The sequence below is a fragment of the Polyodon spathula genome, chromosome 1, assembly GCF_017654505.1.
Source record: "Polyodon spathula isolate WHYD16114869_AA chromosome 1, ASM1765450v1, whole genome shotgun sequence".
Classification (NCBI taxonomy): domain Eukaryota; kingdom Metazoa; phylum Chordata; class Actinopteri; order Acipenseriformes; family Polyodontidae; genus Polyodon; species Polyodon spathula.
The window spans coordinates 70,623,017-70,645,918 of record NC_054534.1 but is presented as its reverse complement, the minus strand read 5'-3'; the positions used below and the strand labels follow the sequence as shown (position 1 = coordinate 70,645,918).

At 36.7% G+C, this 22,902-nt stretch overlaps 1 protein-coding gene across 1 annotated transcript; it reads right to left on the bottom strand.

Moving 5' to 3' along the window:
• Nucleotides 1–1,040: 1,040 nt before the first annotated feature.
• On the bottom strand, nucleotides 1,041–21,466 carry LOC121298534 (CXXC-type zinc finger protein 4-like). Its single transcript, XM_041225694.1, has 3 exons — nucleotides 21,122–21,466; nucleotides 18,451–19,390; nucleotides 1,041–1,944 (listed from the first exon to the last, which is right to left on the bottom strand). The coding sequence occupies exons 2-3, from the start codon at nucleotides 19,273–19,275 to the stop codon at nucleotides 1,900–1,902; spliced, it is 870 nt and encodes a 289-aa protein (XP_041081628.1). The 5' UTR covers nucleotides 19,276–19,390; nucleotides 21,122–21,466; the 3' UTR covers nucleotides 1,041–1,899.
• Between the last annotated feature and the right edge of the window lie 1,436 nt (nucleotides 21,467–22,902).

The window sequence follows — 22,902 nt, the reverse complement described above, 5'->3', positions numbered from 1 at the left end:
AGGATAGTAGTTGTGTTTTCTAGTTGTTTTTTATTTGGGTGCTTAAAAAAGAAGCTACACGAATAGAACAAAAGCTGTAGTTCTATGTATGCTATAGCTGTACAGTATTTAGTTTGACTATATTTTTGTAAGTATGTTTAGAATTGTTTTATTTTCCATTTTTTTTTCTTCATATTAATATAAAAAAGATAAAGGATGAGAAATCTGGTAGAATTTTGTGGTTTTGAGTGTGTGAGTTAAGTGTACTCTACCCGCGGTTTATGTCCATTTGCTTCAAATCGTCAGAAATCTGATCTTCTTGAATACTGCTATCTGCCCCTGCACTTCCTCAGCGTCCCAAAGCTCGTCACACTCGCTACCCGCAATGTTTGTTGTTTTTCTGATTAGTACTGACTGATGACTGTTATGATGAAAATCCTTAACCCCTCCCCTGGCTCGGATTCAGATGTCTTGTGAGGCCAGAGTTTCATGGATTGGTTCTCACTCAGCTTGACAAATAACCAGCGGAGAACCACTCGTACCTGTACCGAGCCCTCACAGGTTGGATGTGCCAGTGGAGAAGGGGTAAGAGTCACTGGAAGGCAAGGCAGAAAGGCCCGCTTCGTCCTGCTGCGGAGACTTCAGCTGTCGACCAGGGTATTGTGCACAATATTCATTGCTTATGTACACATTAACCCGCTAATTTCAAAGTAGGCGTTCTGAATGACAGGTGCTGTAGCTGGCAAATGAAAGTGCACTGTTGGTGCAGGTCTTGATGATTGACAGACATTTAAGTGAATGAGAGCATTCTAGCGCTGCTTCAGTCAACGATGTCAGAACAGAGTGAAACTACAGTACTAACAGACCACTGAGATGACTGACAGCGACCCCCAGCCATTCAGAGAGGAACGGAGATGGGACAGGCAGCAAGTATAAAAACTACACCAACTAGAGAGGATTTCTAAATTATTATTTTTGTAAGAAAATAAATAATAGCAAGTGGTTTTACTGACGTTTATCCTATATAGATTTATTTCAGTCAAACTCATATTTTTGGGGAATTCAATGTTTACCGAGCTTTACCGATTAATATCAAAAAGTAGCAAGCCTAATTATAACTACAGTACTGGGTTGAGCCACACCATCACCTCAAATTTTGTACATCTGATTTTGTAAATGAATGCATTCAACCATCAAACTTAATTAAAACATTTCTCAACATTGTTCTTCCCCTCTATACATGCCTATTGAATTAATACAATACCTTTTTTTTTTTTTTTACTTTGTCACTGCAAGTTGTGTTAAGAAAAAACACATTTTGTAAAATGTACTTCTGCAGAGGCACAACTCATTACTCAAGACAATGTGCCCTGTTCAGCAACTAGGCAAAGAAAACTAAACACATTTGATATCCTTGGTTACCTTTTTATGTGTGACTTCTGGATTCTTGAAAATGAAGTACCTTAATAAAATAAACCCCGCTGTTTGAATAACTTAAAATGTAAGAGCCACATACACATATTGTATGTAAAATGAAATAAAAAAAAAAAAAAAAAAAACAAAACAAAACTGCAGAATATGAATTAACCCAAAGATTATTGCTTCAAATCTAATGTTTATTGTGTTGTATGTATGCAGATATTTATCCTCATGGACTCTTAATCACTCTGTTATGATTGTCTTTTGAGCCCGTCACAACACTGAAACACATTAATTGACATCAAAAATATACATTATGATACGGTTAAAAGGTACATTATCACACGGGGAAAGGAAATTACAGAGTTAAACCAATACCATCACCATAGTTTTTTTTTCTTTTTCTTCAAAGCTGGACTTGGATTTCAAGGTGCTTCTTGTGACAGTCATACTTGTTACCTCGCTCACTGCAGGCTGACCTGATAATGTGGTAGTCAGCATCTAAAAGAACCATCTGAATGCTTCTCCACCAGTGACAGGCGTTCGCTACAAAAAAAGGAGCATAAAACACAAAAGTTAACAGGAGAACTTTTCATCTGTCAAAAAATATGATGATTTCACGTGGTGCACAGGCTATAATTCATTTAAAAATGTTCCACTGTTGTAATCAAACAATTTCAAAACAATTCAAAATAACTGCTGAAAATAGGACACATTGAATCATTTACAGTATCTACAGTGTAGCAAAAACAGCCCAAACATGAAGTAAAATGAAACAACGGAAGGAAACCCTCATTAAAGTCATGTCATACAACAGTGCAGTCAAGTTAATTTATACATTCAGCAGAGGATGGTGCAGCTGACCACACCAGAATCCTGTCTTACTGAGCACCTTGATCAACATCAATTTTTTGCGGAGCTGACTGAGAATTACTCAACTGTGGCAACGTGGCACACAAGATCAAAGTCACTTATACATATACATACAACAAATAAAATAGGAATAGTTTTATTTTTCTATTGAGAAGAAATTCACTGAACACAAAAATCTTCTGGCCCCAGGTGTCTTGACCCTAATATGGTAAGCCTGCATTCCTTCAGCTGTCAATGGAACAAAACTTAAATTTCAGTAGTAAAATCATTTAACTTGTGTGTTTGAATATCTATGTTGACACTTATTCTATAGTTCATCAAAAACAGCTTAAACTCAAGCATGATGGTTTTCAACACTTTCATACAATGTGAACGCTTTTAAAAACCATCTGAATTGAACAGTTTGTATCTGATGTTAATTTTCTGCTAACCCTTTTTATAAAAATACATAATATTAATGTAAAGTCAAGAGAACACTTCATTACAGCATTTCATAGATCAGCGATCTCTGTATCGTTTAGCTTTCAAGTGATACCGCAGTTGTTGTCAACCTTGACTATTTTAGCATTCTAAATAAATATTATATTGCGTCTACTGAAAGATCAGGTTGAATGCATATTCATGGAAGTATGGCTTCAATGCGTATTGCAAGATTGACAGCAAGGTTCCTCTGAAAAGTAGCTAAAGCGCTGTGATGTTTCAGCCTGGACTGAAACATCAATTACCAAGCAGGTTAAAAAATCATCCTCAGTTCTTCCTGACAGCACAAACTGCTTAACTGCAACATACCATTGTATATGGATACATAACATGAATATAACCTACTTAATATAACATCCATTTTATTTTGCATTTCAGGTTTGTCTATTAAGTCTTGATGTGTTTATTCACACGTTATGGGTAGGCAAAGCCAGAAGATCATTTAAGCATCACAGTGCATCCAGATCTTGCTCTCATGCAACACTGCTCATTGTTTTCTGTGTCCACAATATGCCATTCATTTCAGTCAGAGGACAACCACTGCAGCGGATGGATTCAGTTGAGAAATGTACACTCAGTGAAAATACAGTACATTACCTCAATTTTGACAGCAAAGGCCAGCCAAGTTGTTTTGTTTCTTAACTTCACCCACAATGCAAACAACTCAAAGACTTGATTAACATAGCTGAAATCAACAATGCCTCTATTAAAAATGTAATGACTATCTTCATTGAAATTTGTACATAATGGTTAGTCTACCAGTGTTTGTCCTGTCCCTGCTTCCCCAGCACAACAGTTCCAGGGGAGGTGCAGTGTCTGTCCCTGACACCTCTTAATTAATTAAGTAATTAGTCATTTAGCAGACGCTTTTATTCAATGCGACTTAGAGATGAGGGGGTGAACTACGCATCACAACTGCTGTAGAGTCACTAACAATAGGACTCTACAGTTTACTCTGCCGCTGCAACATACGGTCCAATAGATTAGTGCGGTTCAGTCAATAAGCACCAGAGGCGAGTACGTCACCAGCTGAGTGGAATCTCTGTTTTAACCCCATTGTGAAAGATGTAATCACAGAACAGCGGCTGTTCGAAAACCCATAGGTGAAGATCAAGTAAACCAAAACACTAACTATTAAAAAGTCAATACACAGACAACTAACACATTCCCATAAATGATATGCTAGTTTTACATTTTGAAAAGAAAAATCACACGGCCCGGTACCCAGCATAGACTTTAGGCACAGGAGGCCTGCTATCACAAAATTTGAGAACCCCTGCCTTAACAGCAGAAATTTTAAAACATGACCTCAGTGCGGCAGCCATAAGGTCAGATACAAATTTTGTGGTCACCAGCATATTTAGCATGCAGAGTTTAAACTTTATAATCCTGCAAATATGAAGTCCCTACCTGAAATGGTTTCTGAGATGATAGGTGCTGAAACTGGAGGAGACAGCTTTATAAAATAACTGTCAGAAAAGGGTTACCCACGATTAACTAAGAAAACCACAGATACAGCTGTGTACTAAGAAGTGTTAGGCCTGTACATTCCAGAAAGCAAACAATTACATGACCAACACAGTAGCCATCTTAGGTCACAGGTCAAAATTAAAGCTTACCACAAATGGTTTATGAGATAGTAGCAGTTAAAATGGCGGTGGAAGGACAATGACATATAAGCGGCCCTTACAAGGAATCCTAAATATATATGAGAGATATTAGAGGTGTGTATTTGTGGGAAGCATGCAGGGGAACCAAATACAGCATTCTATGATCCTTCTAAACAGAACACCAAGTAAGGACACTGACGTTAGGCCCTGAACACTTAGGGCTGTGAAAGTCTGACACACTATATCGCTCAGTTGAGCTGCTGACTCATAATCAAGCACTAATCCACTGGCTCTCAGGAACCAAGTCACAGCTACTACAGAGCCAGCTTCTCCCTGGAGTGGCAACTTGCAGGCAGCAGTGCACGCAGGGCTTACTGAGAGGGTATTCAAGAGATAAACCAAAAGATTATGGGGATGATAACAGGTAATGAAGCAGTGCCTAAAATATAATACAGGCTGGATAGAGAAATGAAAAAAATGCATAGAGAAAATGTTTGTGAAAATACGCAGAGCTCTCCACCAACGTATGAAAAAGCAATAAAAATCATACTATCATTAGTAGGATTTAGAAATATGAAGGCCAAAAATTAGTATACAATAGTCAGGATTTATAATAGAGCTTCCAATTTTTGGTTTCAACCGATAAAATATCCCTGATACAAAAAAAATGTAATCAGTGTGTAGCCCAAAACACTGGAAAAAGATTGGAAAAACACCAGAAAAATGGTGGAAACGGTTACTCAATTCACATTGATTTCACCCCTTTCCCATTTAAAAAAGAAAAAAACTTCAACTACTGAGTAGCAGCAAATTCCTACATTTTTATTGGAGACAATGCTTGAAAGATTTAAAATGAGATTACAATTAGAAGGCTTGTTCGCGGGACTTAATTAATATTAGTTAGGTAGGGAGAATTTAAAATTGCATTGAATTGTTGCAAAATGTAAAAAGATGCCTAGACACACAAAAAACCCAGAAGAATGTGCCCGTGATGGAAGACAGCAAAGTAAACAAGGTACAACTTAGATGTGTAAGTACTGTCAAGTTACTATACATATTGTGACAGAAAAAAAAAAAAAAAAAAAAACATCCAAGCATTTTGGAGTGTAACCGAAAACAATAATTTCATACAGTATATAAAAAGCAAAAGCCCCGAAAAAAATAAATAAATAAAATTAAAGATATTGCAAACATTCGGTTCACAGACCATATAAACGAACCTAGTCCACAAAAACTGCACTGTAACACAAATAATCCCTGTCCAGAACAAAATGTGAAAAGGACCAAAAAAAACCAAACTTCAGCTCCTATCAAAATGAACTTGGTCCCTTTGCTCTCAGATAAGTGTGAACAGCAAGCACATTGATACACTGTTTCAAATGAAATGAACCAGACAGAGTCAGTCTGAAACAGACCCAGTGTGAATGCAGCCTTAGTTACTCTAAACCGAGGGAAACACTTAATATGGAACAAAATAGACTGCAGTAATATTAAAAAAATATATTTATAGGCATATAGTAATAACATTAATATTGATTTCATGTACACCAATAACATTCTATACCCTGTAATACCTTATATTACCTTGATATTGCATTATACTGTACATCCCTTTAGCACATCACTATGAATAAGAATCTGGGGACAGCAGCAATATGTTCTTGTATGCTCATTATAAGGTTTGGCCCATACTTTACTACAACATACAGTATCCATTATTTATTAACCGGACATTTTCGACAATCCCCTATGCCAGGAAGGTTCTCAGAGTAGTCACATACCTTTAGAATAAAGCATTCACTGGTGCACTTTCCTTTATATTGTTTTTGTTGAAAAGCAACCTTCAATTTTTATTTTTTTTGGCACATTTTATTTATTTATTTTTTTTGGCATATTTTTTTTTTTCACATTTCTCTTTCTTTACATACTTTATATGCACAGCTTAACGATTTAAAGGCTGAAAGCAGGGATGTGTAAGGACTGCAACATTTGTGTAAGTGTAACGTGTGTTATCATTTCACATATTGTTTAGCTTGAACAGAAATTAAAAATATACTTCAAAGCACATAGTTTTCTACTTTTGACGACATTCGAAGGAGTCACATCACACTTGTTAAAGTGCTTTGAAAAATCTGAATAAATATATATATACATGTGCAACTTTTGTGTTTGCCTGCTATTAAACAATATCCTCAAATAGGTGAGGATTGACTAAAGAGGGGTTAATACCGATATGCCTATTTCTTTTGTATTTCTGTCACATATTAAAATGCCGTTTGGCATGTGATATGATGTGATTCTAACATTTGGAATAGCTGTGGCAATACCCTAGATTTCCCATAAAGTTTTGCCCTATATATAATGTAGTTTGTCTCCATCCATTCTAACTTGGCATCTTATCACTAACAAGTCTCCAGACAGTTCTTTCTCAACGTACTGCAGTGTGATTTATCTGTAAATTGGCAGGATTAATAGTGAAGTAATGCAGGAATCAGAATATTTGCTGCATTGCATGAAGGCATATACTAACCTGGTTAACCTGTCCTTGTGTTAAACCAGGTTAAATCATTCACTTTTTAACCAGTCATGACTGAACATAAACCAAGACTGGGCTTTGCCTCTAGATTGAGGCAAACTAAAATTAGGGACCTTTACACCATGGTTAAAACTATAATATAGACAGTAGAGCTCAAATATGTAGCCTAATATGCTAAAAGGAGTTTGTTAAAATGAGGTCAAAAGACCCAATGGTTATGGGTTAATTTTAAAATTCTCTTCAGAATTTTATATCAGTTGTAAATCCAATTAAATGTACTTTTTTGGCAACAACAATGGCACAGTCTTCCAAAATCATGACAACTATAACAAAATAATACAGAGATTACTTATCAACTGTTCCGGGAAACTATGCAGTAACAGGAACAGGAATACCTGCTACTCAATAGCATGGTTATGCTTGGAAATGTTAATTATTTAAAAATAGGTTGTGGTTGACAAAATGTTTATGGAAAAATATTCAGTTCAGTGTAGGGGTAGCACTGAACAGTCGAGGAGTTGAATATAAAAGGAATAGTGGACTTCATAAACTGGTATTCGACTAATTGTATGTATCATTTTGTGACTTTTTTAATATGCAGGTCAGATATCCTAATCTTTCATCAAGATGATCTGTAGTTTATTTTGATCAATAATGTAAAATCTGCTTGAGAATCAAATATTGCCTTACAGCCTTTCTTTATCCCAAGCCTTAGAGACAGTGACTATGGACAGATAATTCTGAGGGTTATCTTAACTGACATATTCTTCTTGTTCAGATATACTCTGTATCATTTTCTCTTTTAGTCATTAAGGCCACAATACACTATGCAATCCAATGCAATCGATCGCATGCAGTCGCGGCTGATCGCTCCGGGTGCAATATGATGTGATACACTATATATAGAGGGTGTTTGGAAGCGGGAATGAGAGTATTTTGTATAGGCCTGTTTCGTATTTTGCGCATGGAACATACAGCATGTGTAACTTTTGTGTTTGCAAACATGTCTGAATGTGTTTATTTTACAAAATGTACTAAGGATTTATTTTTTGTTTTTATTTTTGCATAGCACTTGAGCACTTGTACTTTCAGTTTAGGACTGTTTCAGTATATCCCTTACAAAAAAGTAATACAGGTTACTGCAAGTAGATATGGTCCTGTTGGTACTATCTTATTTTGGCACATTTGTAGTACTACTTTTGGACATTTTGTTGTAATAAATGTGTGTGTGTGTGTGTGTGTGTATATATATATATATATATATATATATATATATATATATATATATATATATATATATATATATATATATATGTAGGCAATTATTACTGTTACTAAAAAGGCATAATCATCTCATTAATTGATGGGCATATTATTTTCATCGTTTTTTTATACATTACTGAAGTATGAAAGGTGAAATATTTGAAGGGGTTTAAGTTTTATGTTTAAAACTTTAAACACTCAACACATATATACTTTATTAAACCCCACAAATAACTCACCTTTCGTACTTCGGTCGGATTAACTTGCTAACATTTTCTTGGTTAAATTGATTGATTACTTTGTAGTTTTATTTCCCCTTCCATTATTTTTATTAAAATGTTTAAATTGAACAGGTGCTTGTAAAGTTGTACGTTCATAGAAAACTTTTAAAACTTTTCCCAGTTCACCACAGTTTCATGTGTATGACTATGAGTACAGCAGCAGAGCTGGAAATTGCTTCTCCAGCTATCTCCTGTCAAGTTCAAGTTCTTTCCTGTCAGTGCAGATGTTGTCATGCGACTCCTCCTTGCTCACTGATTGGATACTTGTTCGGGGCAATCACATCCGATTGCAGGAAAACAGAGTCCTGCTCGATAGCCTGCGATAGCATGCAATCCGATCAAGCCCGATTGCACGGTGCAATAATGATGCGATACCCATGCAATCGGATTGCACTGAAACTTACATCCTGGTGACTTTTTAAAAACTCAGAAATCTAAAGCACCCCTGTTGCCGAAAACACCTCTCAGAATCGTGCCTTTCCCTCCAAATACATCTGCCACTAGTAAATGTAAGACCAGAAAGAAACAAACTGAAACAACGTAAAAGCATTTGTAAAAGTCTATCATTTGGTTCTGGTACTTTTTTTGTTTTATGTTTTTTTTGTTTTGTTTTGTTTTTAAATAATAAATAACTACAAAAACAAATCTCCAATTTCTACATCTCCCATATGTGAACAGTCATTTTAAATATCAAAAGGGATTCAAAGATAAAGACTGGTCCTCTGTCCTACATGCAACTGGAAAAAAAAAAAACAAATGGCTGGAACAGAGGCGGTTTGTTTGCAATTATAGTTTTTATTAATTATTTTCATAACTAAGCAGCACATTTTTGCCCTTGAAACAAACGGAAAAAAGCAGATTTCTGCACGACTTGTGGAATTTGACACACATATCAGACAGTACAATTGGCTCACGTTACCTGCACTTTAAGGGAATGGAAACCCTTTTGATTGAAGAAAACAGTGTTGTGTCTCACAGGAGCCCGTAATGCCAAATGGGGAACTGCCTGATCTAAAAGAAGACTATTGCATGCTTTTGCCTTATCTCTGTAGTGCATATATAGTAAACCCTATTTATATACAAAATGGTCTACATAGTTTTGATCAGAGGCACTTGAAACTGTATTACTGAATAACTCAACTGAACAAGATTTCATGAATCCCAGATAAATCGGAAAACATTGATGACAGTAAATATCCATCATAAAATAACTAAACAAATTATAGACATAATTTCAACATAATTTGTTTTACACTTATTTGTAAGGGATTGTGATATAACAGTGCTGTTTCTGAAACGGAAGATATAACACAGACTGAATACCTTATCACTGCATGAACATGTTTTCTCTTAGATTATACAATAATAATAATAATCATCTTTATATAGCACCTTTCATTTGGACCACCATCACAAATTGATTTTACAAGACTAGGGTGTGTGAGCTATGCATCAACTGCAGAGTCAGTTACAACAATGTTTCACCTGAAAGACAGAGCACAAGGAGGTAAAGTGACTTGCTCACATCACACAGTGAGTCAGTGGCTGAGCTAGGATTTGAAGCGGAGACCTCCTGGTTACAAGCCCATTTCTTTAACCACTGGACCACACATACTATAATAGTGTTCTGAAAATATATATCAGTTATACTTTTGCGCTTTAACTGTAAGAAAAGTACAATGGTAAAGCCTATTTCCGCCAAAAAAAGTCTGAATCCGAATCTTGACACCTGTGATGCCACTAGAGGAAAACAAAGCACAAACATACACACACTATTGTACTATATCCAGCATGTTTGATAGACTTCTAGAGTAAGACCTATATATTGTACTTATTATTAAATTATTTAGCTGACTTACTTTTAATACACTTATTGTTATTCATAATTTTATTAGGCCTAATACTATTATAGTGTTACCAAAACAGTAAAAATAATAGGCCTATTTTAGCAATGTTTAAATGGTGTGCTATTTTGTGGTAATTCCACTTACAGTGGACATAGTGTACTTACTTCCAAATTATCCTTCTAAAAGGTGATTTTGGGTCAAGTTTGTCCAGATTAAAAGGAAAGATTTTCAAGAGATGTCCAATTCGTGATTTGCATCGATTATTTCACGTCCGACAGCTTTGTTAATGAAACCAGTAACATGAAGAGATTTTTTTTGTTGTTGTTGTCGTCAATTAAATTACTTTCAGAATATAGTTCAGTCCTCGCTTCGAACTCACCTCTGATAGTGCACGAGAATGCGTTGCATAGAAAAAAGTATTTGTGAAAGTAAAATCAACCACTTTCTGATGCCGAAATCGTAAAAGAATGATTCTGCTCATCCAGCTTTTTAGGTAAGCTTGGATTTCCAATGTTATCTTTAAAAGGTTATAATATTGATATGCTAAATAATCTGTGCAGCCCTCATATAACATTTTTTTTTTTTTTTAACTACCCACCTCCCCCCCCAAAAAATAAATAAAATTAACACTCTTACAAAATATGTAACGAGGTAAAAACAGTTTCCCCGAAATTTGCGAGAAGGCAACCACCACCACTATACAAACTATTGCTCTTACAAATAATATAATAATAACAACAACAACAGTCGTGGGTTTCATAAACACACACACTACAATAAGCACTTTTAAGTATTGACAAGCATTTCACACTATGTGCAGTTAACAAGGACGTTACTTAATTTGACTGGTATACAATGCTTTCATTTTGGAAATCAGTGCTATTTAATTGCCAGATACAACATGTGATACAACAGACCAAAATACACAAGTTAACTGCAATAGTCAGGGGGAGATGTACTGAATATACCTTCATACCACACAGCATTGCCAACCCGCTTTATCTTTTTGCAGCATATTTTCGTGCATCTTCGGTGCGTGGTCAGTGTTTGCTGGAATTACCGATCTTTTTATGCCTCTCAGAGCGTAAAAATTGACCAGTGCGATGCAATTTCTTGCCCATTATGAAAGTAACCTAAGTTGGCCGAAAGCCAAAACATTATTTGCTATGGGAGATACGGACTTTAATAACCATAGATTTTTATATGACAATGTAAACCATTTTACCGTGGTAGAAGACGACGAACACCACATTCTACTCAACTGGCAGTCAAAACATAGAGGGTTTTGGGGGTCCCCGAGACTTGAAAATCGGTACGGGGGTCCACCTCAGGGCCCCTGTCAATCCCTCCAAGCGACGTGTCCCCAGCTGGAAAGGACCCCAATTTAGACTTTTTTTACCAACCTGGAGCTCAAAAGCTATTGGAACTCCAACCTTGACACGCCATCATGCTGAAAATGTGAAAATTTGTTGAAAATGTAGCATTTAAAAACGGATGGCTCCCTGTGAAAGAGGGGCCCCAGACATGAACCTAGGAAGTTCAACCCTGTTTCTAGGCCCCAGGGTCACTGAGATATGACCCCAAGAAGGGTTGCTTTTGGACATTTTTGACAGGGCGTATCTCGGGTTCTGTGGAGGTTAGGAACTCCCCGCTCAAGGAGTCACAGTTTTCACGGTTCTAGGCAACTTTTTCATCAAGACTCCAGTTTTTGGGTGAACCACTAGTTTGGGGCACCCCCCTGAGTCTATATCAATTTCAATGGTGGTTCTACTTGCTCGGGTTCGAGACATATGCATGAAAATATGTTTTTTCATCCCTGCCATAGACACGAATGAAACTGAACACCCTGAAAATATTTTTTGCAAAGAATTGCTAAAAATTCATGACATGTTACATTCAGGCTGGTCCCCTGAGTATAGAACCATTTGAATGGTGGTTCTAGGTTCTTCTGTTCCTGAAATATGCACTAAAAGTAATGGCTTTAAGTATAAGGCAATAGTGTGATTTGTGCCACCTAAGGACCGGTGCTTCTGGATTCATTATCTGCATGTACAACATGTGCTCTGTTGCAATTTTCAGCCTAGCGCATGCGTGTGTTAATTAAGTAATTTAGGGTACAGTTGGAACAAAAACCAGGAGTAACACCGGCCCTCCAAGACCAGGACTGGAGACCCCTGCTAGCAGATTCATTGCTCCATATCACCGTTTATGTTGCACCTTTTAATTAAAACTAATGAAACTCCCTATTGGTTCTTGCTAATTCTCCATGTTATGTGCTTCTCCAGGCAGAATGTATGTATTTTATGATACAAGTGGTGTGCAGTGTAGTGACTACATCTTCTTTACAGTGAGTGTAAAGCGATCAATTTTGTTCAAGGTGTGTATAGCTAGGTGTGTGCGTGCATGGGTTGCTTAGTGGTGTGTAGTGTGCAAGGGCTGCATGGTGGTGTGTGCGTGCATGGGTTGCATGTTGAGTGTATGCATGCAAGGGTTGCATGGTGGTGTGTGCATGCAAGTTGCATGGTGGGTGTGTCCATGCAGGGGTTGCATGGTGGTAGTGTGCGTGCAGGGGTTGCATGGTGGGATTGTGCGTGCAGGGGTTGCATGGTGGGAGTGTGCATGCAGGGGTTCCATGGTAGAGTGTGCATGCAGGGGTTGCATGGTGCTGTGAGTGTGCAGGGGTTGCATGGTGGGTTTATGCGTGCAGGGGTTGCATGGTGGGTGTATGCATGCATGCAGAGGTTGCATGGTGGTGTGTGCATGCAGGGGCGAGGAAAAGACTGGGAAGGATAGGGTAAAAGAAAAACTACTACAATCATTTATTTTCACTTTCGACTCCCAGTCCCCTTTTCTCACTTTATGATTTTATTTTGAGATTATTTAATTATTGTCAAAATAAACAGCCATCTACTCATGGTTGCAGTCTCATTTCTTACCCCAAAAGAAACTGAAATGTTACAATACATTGATGGACATTACATAAGCAAATGCGATGTCCTTTTTTTGGAATTCTATGTTCCTTTTCAAAAAAGTGTTTAATATTAGCCTTTAATAAAGGAAAACAATTGCTTTAATTAATTTGTATGTATCTATTTCAGTGCAAAGCAGTTTCTTCATTGTAATAAGAAATACTTTTTTTAACATTTACATTTTATTTCAGTTTTTTCATTTAAAAAAAAGTTTTCTGGGGTGAGTAAAAAATACATTAACTTTGACTCATGTATTAAGGGTCACTCTTAAATTAATTCACAATCCAGTTTATGGTAAACTGTGCTGCATGACTTAGAAACGGCTGTCAGCCGAGTCCAAAAAACTGGGCTGAATTCGAAAATTATCTAAAAACTAAAGCGGCCCAGAATTTGTGACAAATGAAAACAGGGGCAGTCTATATTTAAAACTGTGATTACATTAGAGATAAACTAATGTATCCTGTAACAAAACTGCAATAGTGTATTGATATTAAAATACATCGCACATCTGCTATTTGAAAGAAAAAAGTACACCACTACAGAAAAACAATTCTTACATTTGTGTATAACATGATAATTCATATAAAGTAATAACCCACAGTTTGTTATATTAGTACAGCAAAATACTATGTTATGTTTTAATTGAAAGGTTTTGGAAAGCTGTTCTCTCGCTCTCTTTCTCTCTGATTAACAATGTTAAAAATGCTAGCAAGCTTTTTCACTTGTGTGACAACATATTCATGTGACAGACATGGACCAATCAAAACGCGAGAGTGTTATCGGGTTCCATCCCAAAATCCGGGCCTATGTCATACCTCTGAATTCTAGTTACACGCAATGACAACTCATGTAGCTGCGGGTTTCACACATTTTCACACACAGATTTCAAACAGTTTTATAATTATTTATAGCCTAATAAAAATCAAGTCATTGTTGTGCATGTATATCTGTGTGTCAAACTGGAAGGCACTTAACTTTCAACAGCTTGATGCCTTTGGTGTGAAAGCAACGACAGCGTCAATACGCCGGACACTGATGGTTTGACATGATGAGCTTGGTGTGAAAAGACCTTAATCAAAAACAATAATTCCATAGTACAATAAAACTTTAAATAAACGCCCCAGAGTTTATTTACAATATGTGCCAGTAGCCCTGGCCCCTATTAGAGACCGACGACTATTTGAGACTCTGTGTTTATTATGTAAGTCACTAACATCTGCAAATATTTCATATGCAATCATGAAAAGGCTGCCTGCACACAACCTTATAGAAACAACATAAGTAAATTACAATATTCCAGCAACATCATTAAAGGTTGTGTCTGTAGGTAATAATAATAAAAACAGTAAAATCCACTAGACAGCCCTGTAAATATCAGAACACAAGCATGTATTAAGGTAGTGTTGCAGCACAATAAAAAAAAAAAAAAAAAAAAAACATGGTTTTAAAATTAATAAAAGCAACAAGTATCATCTTTATTAACACATGTTATATTTGTTGTTCACTCTCAAAACGTGTATGTGGTAAGCATGGACAATCAACGAAAAATTAACCTGCAACGAATCCTCATTGCAAAACTAACACATGAAATACTGTGTTAATGTGAAAAATAAGTTTATACTGTTGGCCCACAACACACTCAAAAATATTTGAAACTGTTTAAAAATTAACAATAAAATCAATACAAGTACCAGTGTTATCACAAAAGCAAAGCAAAAGTGAGTAATTTGTTTTTATAACGTGTACATTGATAAATAAGAACGCTGGAAAAGGAGCAAAATATGAATATTCATTGCAAGACTCAAATGCGCAAGAAATACTGTTAATACAAAAACAAAACACACACAAGTACAAATACACTAAAAGGCAACCCTGTTAATATCAGAAAACAAGTTTGTATTTTATTTAATTTCAGCATGCTCAAAAAAAGCTTCACAAATGGTTTTAAAATGAATACCATCATATAAAAAAAGAAAACTGAATGCACTACGTGTACCTTTTAAAATAAATTAAATTCAGTTTTCTTATCATTCAATTGGTAAGCTCGCTGTACAGCCATGTGTGTGTATTGGCTGGAACATTCAGTATGACGCGCATTATATTATTATTCATAACCCGGCGTTTCAAAGAGACCTCTATTAATCATATTTCCCAGAAGCCCCAGCGCTTATTAGAGACCTGGCGATTATTGGAGACCGGCGATTATTGGAGACCGGCGATTATTTGAAGTTTTACGGTATATAAAAAGCAAAAGCACCGAAAAAACCTGAATTACATAAAACTCGAAAATAGGTAAAATAAAAAAAAAGCACAGAAAAAATTAATTAATAAAAAAAGCGAAAAACAGAAGTCATAATGATCCCTTTTCACATTTGACATTTAGGATGTCATAACAAACACTGAATCCAGATAAAAGTCATGGCTAAAATACCTTAGGTATCTTTATATTATTATTATTTTTAATTTCTGCAAAATAACAGCAAAATAATTAAAATATTAAATATATGCCAATTGTTGAGCCAATATGCAGCACTATGCAGACCATGGGATTAAAAAAAAAAAACACATAGATAGACAGATAATCAAAGCAGACAGAAGATTGAACCGACATGGCCAACAGCATTCGAGGTAGGAGATATGTATTGTATAATTAACCAGATGACATGCAGCTGTGATGGCAAAATCCCACTGTCTTGACAGGTGCTTACGGTTGCCTTTTAGGTTTATCCATATTGTGAAGTTTTTTTTTTTTCTTTCTTACAGACCAGCCAAATTAATCTGCAGTTGTTAGGTCTGGAATGAACCCAGTGTGTTAGGGATATACAGATTTAAAGGGTCTGTCCCACAGGTATCTTTTTTTCCTTACCCAGACGAGATTGCCCAGCAGGACGTTCATTCTGTAGCTATCTGGTGGTGGTGGGGGGATGAGGGAAGGGAAGCGAGACACATTTTGACCCTTATCTGTTCTCATAAATAATACCTAACCTATTCAATTTATTTAAGCTTTGTCTTAAGTTTTTGGTACATCTTACACAACTGTATTTCTTTTTATGCTACATAAAACTCAAGTGTGACTTTTGTGAGGATCTCCTGTTTGCACTAGATTTGCTATAGCAAAAAATAATAGCAAAGAAACGTTTGGATTACGAGACAGATAAAATAAGAGCAAAGAAGAACATTAACAAAAAATAATGAGGTTCTGTTGTTTACCTTACAGGCATGGTGGCTTAAATGAAAATGACAGCATGACCACAACTATTATAAAGTGTGGCAGTCCCATAAACTTTCATTGTGCCTTATGCTTCTGTTTCACCCACCCTACATAGTGTTTATTCTAATGTATTAATATAGAATCCATTCCAACCTTTGATTCTAAATAGGATTTGTAGGACGCAATCTTAACGGTTTAAATTTAAATTAAATGCAAAAATCTTGATTTATATATTATATCTTAATATATATATCTATAATATAGATATATATATCTAATATAGAGAGAGAGAGAGAGAGAGAGAGAGAGAGAGAGAGAGAGAGAGAGAGAGAGAGAGAGAGAGAGAGAGAGAGAGAGACACACACATGTTGTATTTTGTGGGTTCCTTAAGCCACAGCAAGTTAACTGCAAAGCTGCCCTAATATTTATTTCATTGGCGCAAATAAACATGTTGGTTGCAGAACACTCTTATTCCAATTACCAGGGACTGATTTGAAACTGAATCTCTCTTTACTAGCTAAGCGAAAGAGCTAATGAGGGTGGTGCTGCAAATAACTGGGTAACAATATAACAGGGAAGAGTATAATCCATGCTACACAAACTGCTGATTACTCTTACAAATTGGGCTAAGACCACCCCAAATCTCAACCCAAGTGTGACTCAGTACAGTCCTCTGGGACTTTACATTTGCACGTGTAAGATTAAACTGACACTCCGATTTCAGGGTTATGAGTAAAATTCTGATTTGCATTTTCCACCACTACTTAAGATAGAATTAGTTCAGGGTGATTCCCACGTGGGAACAATGACAGACAAATCTGACTCCCTGCCAGGGGCTTATCAATTTCTCCAAGCCATGAGGTATGTGTGTGCGTGCGTGTGTGTGTGTGTGTGTGGGCTCTAAATTCTCAAAACAAATCACCCTGGAGCACAGGATGTGTGCTAGAGTCCTCTGTCAAACCTGTTGGGAACCCATTATACTTGCCTGTGTGTGTATGTGTGTGTGTGTGTGTGTGTGTGTGTGTGTGTGTGTGTGTGTGTGTGTGTGTGGGTGTGTGTGTGAGTTGTCTTGTTAACCAGTATGAAATGCCTATAAAGTGTATTGTGGGAGAGCTGCCAGAAACGTTCCAAAGATCTTCATACCTTCATTCTTTACAGGGTACATGCCGAAGGGCAGCTTTAAAGCAATTTCAGAATCTTTTACGTGATAACAAACCTACAAGGTCCAACAAGGACCAGTTTGTTATTGTCAAACTTTTGGAGTTGTAACTGTAGATACTTAACATTTTCACAAATCAATTATTTATATTATAATTAGCATAAACAAAAAGCCTATATAACAGTGGTGGAACAAATACTCCTATTGCATAGCAGGTTCACCCATCGAAGCTTTACTGTAAGCTTAATTAGGCAGCCATAGATATAAAAAGTTCAGGGAGTCTAAATTAGGGTGACAGTAAATCAGGCAATGGCAGTTGTATCCCCATCCCTGTATAAAGTATCCTCATGAAACAATACCAAATTTAATAGGAGATGAGCATTAGCTAATGTTATCCTTTATAATAAAAAAAGAGGATATTTTTTTTTTTTTTTCTGGTTGTATTAAGGACCTATCGATATTATTTGATATTCATGTGAGTTTGCACAATGGTTAATGTGACCAAAATAACGGGAAAATATCTCTGTTGAAAAACATTTCCCAGCTCAGCTTGGAGTCCAGCCAAGCCTGGGGTTGTTTGGATGTGTTCCAGCCACAGCCTGACTGGCAGCAATTAGGGGTGTCTGAGCCAAGCTCAGCTTGTGCTCCATGGAAACACCCCTAATTACTGGCAATTAGGCTAGGCGGGTATGCTGATTTGAGAAGCCGAGGATGTTCAGGCATGGGTGGGCATAGAAACAATTTTCAAGGGCTTAAACGTGACTAAGTGAAAAGGTTAATGCTTCAGAGTGTGGAGTTAACAGTAAGAGAGAGCTTGTCTCACCTCCAGTGACGTGCCAGGCTTTTTCTTCAACTCTTCACATTTCCTAAATTTGCAGATCTGGTGGCCAGTTTTGCGATTCCGACAACTACTGCAAACCCCACAGTTGATTAGCCTCCTGCAGGGTGCACAGACCCCACACCTTTTCCTTTTCTTCTTTGCAGGGTTTCCGTTGGATCCCGTGGAATTATTCTGTGGGCAGTCTGCCAGATTGGCAATTTGAAACGCACTGTCTGTAACGGCTGCTGAGGCTGCGGGGGAGTGAAGGGCTGTCATGACGATGACCCCTGGAGGTAATGAGATGCCCCCTAAAGCCGGAATAGCGGAAAAAGTTCCAATGCGTTCTGGGAGATTCATTATCTCTGCTTCAGCAGCGCCGCATTTCAGCTTGTTCATGCATTCTCCTGCTAAAGGTCTGCAGTGTTCAGGGGATAAGGTAGTGAGGAAATTATTATTTGCCATTTGCAACGTCTCTGGCGGCACGCCAGGCTTCCCTGGCCTCTGGGAATCACTTCTATGCATGCTGGTCCTATTAGAGTTTATTGCTGCTGATTTCCTTCCCCAGAGCATAGCGTTATCACAGTTCCATGGGGACACACCAATTCTGGCGCTGGGAAAAATTGGTGTTGTTATACGAGCAATCTTTGCAGTCTGTGGAAATGCCCCATTTGTTTTGTAAAAGTTTGCAAAAGATCTGTACCTTTCCATTTCTGCATTATAATCCAAAACTGGGTTTAATCCACTTCCCTGTATATTATCCTTTTGTAATATAGAAGGCTCAGCGCTTTGTCCATTTTCAACACAAAGAGGATTGTTTATATTAGACATTGCTGTAATTATTTGGTGATGTAACAATAAAGTATATGATTTTATTCCACCTTTGTCAATCTGATGCTGGTTACAAACAATAATGTACCATCTTCATCATATATCTTCTCAGATACTAAAACAAGAAAAAAAAAAAAAAATACTGTAAAACAAGTCTCTCTAATCATTGTACCCAGAAAGTTCTAAAGTATCATAACAGTTGACTTTTAATGAATTGGATTTAATTATTTCTAAATAGAGATCCTGTCTTATAACTATGCCTATAGCTATGTCATATCAACACATGTCAATAGGAAACAAACATTACAAAGCCAGAATCGTAGAACAGCATCAGTAATATGTCAGATTTGTAACATTTTGTCTGCCTCTTTAGAGGCACATTGGATTTGTGAAAACAAATACAACAAGCCTACACCCTGAAAATTACAGAAATAATATATATATATATATATATATATATATATATATATATATATATATATATATATATTATATATTTTTTATAATTATTTTTACTAATTACTATTCCTTCCAGTTTGTATTTTAAAACAAGCCATAAAGATATAAAAAGTGAAGATTCCACTATGATAAAGACAGCTAACTTAGAAATTAGCCTTAAGAGGGAATTATAGTATTAGATGCATTTCTTTGTGGTGTGGCTCTTTCAAAAGTGGAAGAACAAGAGTTTCAACAAATGATGTGCTCTTCATGCCATAAGTGCTTCCACTCAATGTAAATGCACCCCAGACCAACCTTTTAAGAGCACCTGGCATCTATTCATCCCCATCTCTATTACATTAACTCAATGACAGTGAGATAGCCACTGGTGAATTTTAACCCAACCAAGCCACAGACCCAGCAACTGTAGTGTCAGCTGCCTTCAGGCTGCCTGATTTCCTCTCAAGTCAGTCTGGGTTTTGTTTCCACAGATAAAAGCCAATTAGGCATATGTGCTGCTCCTATTAGGTTTCCTTTTTTTTCCTTTTTTTTAATTCAAAGAACCAGGTGAATTTCAAAAACAGTAAAGCATAAAAAAAAAAAAAAAAAACTGTAGTCTTTCTTTGAAAAGCAATAACATTGTCTTTACTTACCAGAGGGATATTTATAGTGAACTTAACAGTCCAGCCACATGCAGTTTGGACTATGGATTGGAACTGTAAAGGCCCTGGTAGCTGTATTTAAAGTTTACCTTAATTTGAAATGGCTAGAACCAGTACTAGTCCTTAACATGTTAGCAAAAGCATTATTTTGCTCTTATTGATGTCATTATTATTATTATTATTATTATTATTATTATTATTATTATTATTATTATTATTATTATTACAGTAATTTCACTGTAAGCCAATAAACTGTATCAACATCTGTGAGCATTAAAACTAATAGCCTTATTAGCAGATGTAATGTGATGACAAGCCATAACCACACCCCTCTTCCAAGTCAATGTTACTTAATTAACCCACCCCTGGGCATTAGAAAAGCCAAAGTCAATCAAGTTATTGATTTTAAACCTGTAAACAAAGTTTAGTGAAACAAAAATACGCCACACTTAATACATAAAGAAAGGCGCATTCCTTCGTGAACCTCAGCACTGCTGCTGCACTACATGTCATTATTTAATTACTCTAAGGATGGTCTACCGGAGACACTCAGATCAAAGGTCATGCACTGACAGATCAAGGAGGGACGGGACAGTGCAATTAAACCAATACACGCTTTTCATGTGTTTGAATTAGTTTAGCAACAGAATACAAAAAAAAAAAAAAAAAAAACGCATTAGAAGAATACATGCAGATTTGCTTGGGGGGCGGCGGCGGCGGCTGGGGAATGGAAGAGCATCACCTACCAGGTTCCTGACGAAAAGGGAATCCAGACGCTACCAGTCTGCCAACACAGAGCAACACATTACTGCACGACGACGCGAAAATAGAATACAAGATATGCGAAGACACACAGAGCTTTCGAAGCAAAGCCCCTTTTATTGTTTGTACATAAAGAAAAGTAATAAAAGAAAAGAAGTGGGATTGAAGGGGAATAAAAAACGGCAGGCAGGGTAGCTCAGCGCTGGAAGTCGAAGGTGAGGTGTTTCCTCCTGGTCTGGGATGTATTGTGTAGCTGCCGAGTGTTTGCTCGGTCCGTCTCTCCTGTCGCTGTGTGTGGCTGATTGGTGCTGAGGTGAGGAAGCAGAGATGTGGACACCTACTGATCATTGGCTGGAAATTACTATAGAAACATGAGCAGCGCTTAGGAGGGGTGGCTCAGGGCTCTCTGTTGGGAAATAGAATGGGAAGCCGCGTCTTAACCTTTTTTTTTTTTTTTTTTTTTCTTGTCTTTCTTTTTTTTTTTCTTGGACTAATGACGGGACATTTCGAGAGGCATGTAATTTTAATGATTCGTCGGTTAATAGGGATTTTGTGGTTCGTTAAAAATAAAAAAGGTTAAATTAATTATAATTGAGGCGTGGATGATTAAGATAAAATGCTTCTCCTGTCGTGTATATAATATTTTTTTTCAGTTAGAAGCCAGTCACAATTAAGTAGAACCAAGCACTAGTCGTCTTTGTAGGGTGTGGGTAGTCTTTTGTATGTTTCATAAAAAAATATTCGTGAAATTGTATGCGTTTTAAAGTACAATTATGCCAATCAAGCAAGCTAAAAAATATTATATATAAAAAATATAGGCTATATAATTATTGTTCCCATGGGATTATATGTGTTCATTTAGAGAGTTCACCTAGTTATACTAGTCCACATGCTAATGCTAACAGTGCAAAACAGTTTTAAAATTTCTGTTTTCTGTGAATCGTCATATATCTGACTGCAGATTAGGTATACATAGTACTTTTACAGCCTGTTACAGTCGCAGACAAAAATATTGGCACCTGCTGCTTACCATAATTCAAGGTAACAAATTAAAGACACACATTTAGTAAACTTTAACCAAAAACCAAAGTGCACAACTATAAGTCATTTAACAAATAATATTCATAAAAAAAACAAGTGCCCTTATTTGATTTAGGTATTCATTCATGACACTAGTGTTGGCACACCTGCTTTAATATTTTAGGGTGGTCAGGGGTGTTTTTGGAGAGTAGAGATGGTGAAGGTACTGTGCTGGTTTTGGCAGTTTGTTGTTTTTGTATTATCTGATGTATAGTGTAAATAAATGCACGGGCTGGAACTGTAGCGTTTCTGGTCTCTGAGTCTCCTTTTGCTTTTTATTGCAGCTTTCAGGTGCTTATGATCATTCTTAACCAGTATCTTACATCTTGATGGTGAAATCTGGGCCCATTCTGTCTTGCATAGTTCATTCAGCTCATGCAGATTGGATACACAATGCTTGGCTGCAGCTTTTTTTTTTTTTTCAGATCAGGTTAAAGCGATTTTCAAAGGACATTCCAAAACTTTAATCTTTTGTCTTCTTCAGGAATGCCAAATTGACTTAGCTGTATGCTTTGGATTGTTATCGTGTTGGAAGAAGCTGACTGCCAATCAGCCTGCGAGCAGATGGTATCATTGTACTTTGTACAGTGCTCTGACACATGGCTGAATTCATTTAATGTCTCTAGTCTTTTGCTTAAACACCCCTATATCATGATGGAACCATCTCCATATTTAATTGTAAGCA